At 62.6% G+C, this 4,402-nt stretch overlaps 1 protein-coding gene across 1 annotated transcript in view; it reads left to right on the top strand.

Moving 5' to 3' along the window:
• IQCN (IQ motif containing N) overlaps positions 1-4,402 on the top strand; it is an 11,967-nt gene that overhangs the window by 3,710 nt on the left and 3,855 nt on the right. Inside the window, 1 exon segment of the mRNA XM_046671204.1 lies at positions 150-4,382. Coding sequence (XP_046527160.1) covers positions 150-4,382 — 4,233 coding nt within the window.

Genomic DNA, 4,402 nt, shown 5'->3' with positions numbered 1-4,402 from the left:
CGCCCCAGACGTACCCAGCAGCCCCATTGACCAAGACCCCACCCCAGATGAGCCCGGCAGCCACGATGACCAAGACTCCACCCCAGATAAGCTCGGCAGCCACAATGACCAAGACCCCACTCCAGTCGTGCCTGGCGGCCATGATTAACAAGACCCTACTGCAGATGTACCCAGCAGCCATGATGACCAAGACCTCACCCCAGCCATGCCCAGTACCCACGGTAACAATAACCAAGACCCCAACTCAGGTGTATCCAGTGGCCCCAATGACCAAGACCCCACCCCAGACATATCCACGAGGCGTGATGACCAAGATCCCACCCCAGCCTGGTCCGGCTACTCCGATGACCAAGACTCCAGCCCAGATGCAACCAACAGCCTCAATGACCAACACTTCACCCCAGACACGACCGGTCGCTATGATGACCAAGACCCCGCCCCAGACGTGCCCCATGGCCTCAATGATCAAGCCCCCAACCCAGACACGACCAGCAGCCATGATAACCAAGACCCCGCCCCAGATGTACCCCATGGACACAATGACCAAGACCCCACTGCAGACGTGTCCAGCGGTGGCCAAGACTCCATCTCAGATGCTCTCGGGAGCCGCAGTGACCAAGACACCTCCCCAGACGCGCCTGACAGCCATGATAACCAAGACCCCAGCCCAGTTACGCTCGGTGGCCGCCATCCTCAAGACCTTGTGTCTGCCCCCTCCGGCAGCTCCGCCTCCAGCAGGAGTGGCAGCTGCCATTCCCAACACCTCATCCCACGCATCTCTGGATGGAGCAAAGGCCAGGGCTGTGGCAAACACACGGCAGGCGGCGGGCATGGTCAAGGTCTCGTCCCACTCGTACTTGACTGAGGGAAAGGTGAAATGCTTCCCCCCACCTGCCCTGGGGGCTGTGGCTCCCAAGGCTCCAGCCAGGCCTCCTCTGGAAGCCGAGAAGATTAAGGCCTTCCCCCAGAAACAGGGGAAAACGGAAACAGCACGTAACACAAGTGCGGCCGCGGAAATGCCCAGGGCTCCCTCCTGGGCCAAGGTGGCCGAGGATGGGAGCAAGGCACACCTGAGGATGGACATCAGGAAGGTCCAGTCCCAGGTGTATGTGCCTGTAGAAATGGCCGTGGCCCTGCCGCAGGCACAGGTGGCCACACGTGTGAGCACAGCCTCGTGCCAGACGTACCCGCCTGCCAAGCTGACCAAGGCCCAGTCTCTGGCGCACCTGGACACCTGTCTGACCAAGGTGCAGGCCCAGGCGCGTCCGGCCAACGGGGCCGTCAAGGTCCAGTCCCAAGTGCATCTGCCCGCGGGGCTGAGCACGGCCCCGTCGCAGGCCCAGATGGTCTCGGAAACGGCCAAATGCTTCTACGCGGCCCACCAGCCTGCTGAGCTCAGCAGCAAGACGCAATCGCAGCCACTCCTAGCGGGGTTCAAGGCCTCCACCCAGCCCTGCCAGCATGTCGGCACCCTTGGCATTCTGCCCAGAGCCAAGCTAGAGGACAGACTGACCCAGCTCCAGCCCCACAGCTGCGCCCAGGGCAAGGCCACCCAGGGCCCACGCCAGGGGGCTTTCGAGACCCAGAGCTTGCCAGTGCCTCTGCTGGCATCTGCCGGACACTCCACGTGCAACGTTGAATCCTGGGGTGACAGCGTGGCCGCCCGGGCCCAGCCATCACTGGCCAGCCCGGCCATACCCTGCCAGGAGGAGCTAGCAGCCTCCCAGCTTGCCTCTCTGTGCGCTGAGCTGGCCGCCCTGCTGGGCTCCCAGGAAGACATCCGTGCCCTGCTGGCCCGAGCGCTCTCCCAGGGGGAAGCGAGGGCAGCCCTGAATCAGGCCCTGTCCAGCGATGTCCTGGGCTCCACGGTGGCCAAGGCCCTGTCCCCAGGCATGCTGGGCACGGCGCTGGTGAAGGTGCTGTCCTGGAGCAAGCTGGACATCGCCCTGTCCCACACCATGTCCTGGGGTGAACTGCAGGCAAAACTCACTAAGGCCACGCAGGGCAAACTGGTGGATGCGCTCAGCAAGGCCCTGACGGAGGAGGAGCATGCCGCCCTGAGCCAGGCCCTGTGCCAGGGCGAGCTGGGTGCCATCCTGAGCCAGCCTTTGTCTCAGGCGGCCCTGAGGACTGGAGCCGGCCTCCCCAAGGCGGCCACAAAAATGATGAGAAGCGGGATGACTGTGATGCCCTCCCCGATGGAGGTGGACCGGAGGGAGAGCCCAGTGGCCACATGCGGGCCCATCCTCAGCCCTGGGAGACCACAGCCCAGCAAGGTCAGGGTTCTCTCGGCCGGGGTCTGGGAGGGCTTTGTCACAGGCTGGCCCACCAGGCTCTTGGAGGGGATGGGGGATGGGGCCGGGATCATGGGGTCACCCTGCTCATCGGTGGTCTCTGTGGGAGCCTCCCTCACCAGGAGGGTGATCACCACCATTTATCAGCATCCCCTGGCCGCTGCCCTGGACCCCACTCTGTCACAGGAGATGGGGCCCAGCAGGGACTCCTCTTTACAGCTATATCTGAACCTGGAGGTCAGTGAGGAAAATGTGTGCCCTCACCCAGTGGTCCGTGAATTGGCATCAGATCTCAACCCAGTGGCGAATGACACGGGCCCCAATTTGCCTAGGTCACCCCACCTGCAGCCTCCCCCTAGTGTGTGGCAGCCGCTCATTGCCAATGGCGTGGGCCCAAGCACCAGCCAGCCATCAGTGGCCAGTGGCACGGCCCTGAGCTCCCACAATCCACACGTGGTCAGCAGGGTGGCCTCACGCCCGTGGGCGTCGTCGGGGCAGGGCAGGGTGGCCCCGGGCCAGTTTCTCAGCACTGTGGGTAATGGGAGGGCCAACCAGTCTCACCAGTGTGCCACTGCCCATGGGGGTTCTGCTTGTTGGTGTCAGTCCTCTGGGGTCGGCAGGGTGCCCCCCAGTGTGTATCGACCCTCAATGGCCAAAGGTCCACAACAGCCATCCATGGTCCCTGAGGAGGATATGCAGAGGACTCAGTCCCCAAATCATAAACGGGCCTCCCTGGGCACTAGGGATGTGATCAACAAGGTGACCTCAAGTCCACAGAGGGCTGCCACGGTGAGCAAAGTGTCCTCAACCCAACCACGGACCCACAAGGCCTGTGACGTAATCCCACTTCTCCTGCCTGGTTCCGTGGCTCCTGCTCGCCGCCAGGCACCCAAGACTCAGGCAGATGCCAGTCCATCCCAAGCCTCCCCAGGCAGTCCGTTGGCCTCCCACCTTCTCCATATGGCCACCTCTGGGCAGGAGAGGAATCGAATGCAGGCTACCGTTTCCAGCATGCACTGCCCACAGGGGCTGCTGATGGGCCCCACACTCAGGAAACTGGTGGCCAGTTTGCCACAGGGTTCAGACGATGACTTGGCCAGAAGCTTCTCCCAAGGCTCCACGGACTACAGCCCAAACATGAGTGACTCCCAGAGCTCATTGTGCACCTGCAGCTTGCACAGCATGTCCGCCAGCTCCGTGGCCAGCCTGACCTCTGTCCACCTGGTGGAAGAGGAGTCCTGGGAGGCCAGCTCGCACAAGGACCTCCTTCTAGATGGTTCCCTCTCTGGGGAGGCCATGGAAAGGCCCCTGGAGCTTGAGGATGTGGAAGAGACCGAGATAGTGGGCCATAGGCACATGATCCCAAACCTCCACCAACAGTCCCCCGCAGCCTCAGAGCCGACCCCCACTCTGTACCACAGCTCAGTGTCCAGTCACATGACCTTGGGTGTCCACTGGGGCTCAGATGGTCAAGATGACAGGGATATGTCCTTAGGCCAAAGCTCCATGGGTCCGAAAGAGAGCTTGTCCCAGAAACCCGACAGGACAGGGCTGACAAGAAGTCTGTCTTCAGGTAATGTGGTCCCTACCATTTATCAGCAGCCATCTGTGGCCAGGAGGTTGACTCCAAGCCTATTGCAGCCATCAGTAGCAAGTAAGGTGGCCCCAACCCCAGGCCAGCCTTCTCTGGCCAGTGGGGTCACCCTCAGCCTATCCAATTCATCTAAGGCCAATGGGGTGGCCCCCACCCTAGGCCGGACATCTATAACCAGTAGGGCGGCCCCCAGCCTAGGCCAGCCATCTCGAACTAGTGGAGTGGCCCCCACACTAGGCCGGACATCTATGATCAGTGGGGTGGCCCCCAGACTAGCCCAGCCATCAGTGACCAGTGGGGTGGCCCCCAGCCTAGGCCGGACATCGATGACCAGTGGGGTGGTCCCCAGACTAGCCCAGCCATCGATGACCAGTAGCATGGCCCCCAGCCTAGGCCGGACATCTATGACCAGTGGGGTGGCCCCCAGCCAACCCCAGCCATCAGTGACCAGTGGGTTGGCCCCCAGACTAGCCCAGCCATCAGTGACCAGTGAGGTGGCCCCCAGCCTAGCCCA

Source organism: Equus quagga, chromosome 9, assembly GCF_021613505.1.
Source record: "Equus quagga isolate Etosha38 chromosome 9, UCLA_HA_Equagga_1.0, whole genome shotgun sequence".
Classification (NCBI taxonomy): Eukaryota; Metazoa; Chordata; class Mammalia; order Perissodactyla; family Equidae; genus Equus; species Equus quagga.
The sequence above is the reverse complement of the archived record's forward strand: the minus strand, read 5'-3'. Positions and strand labels throughout refer to the sequence as shown.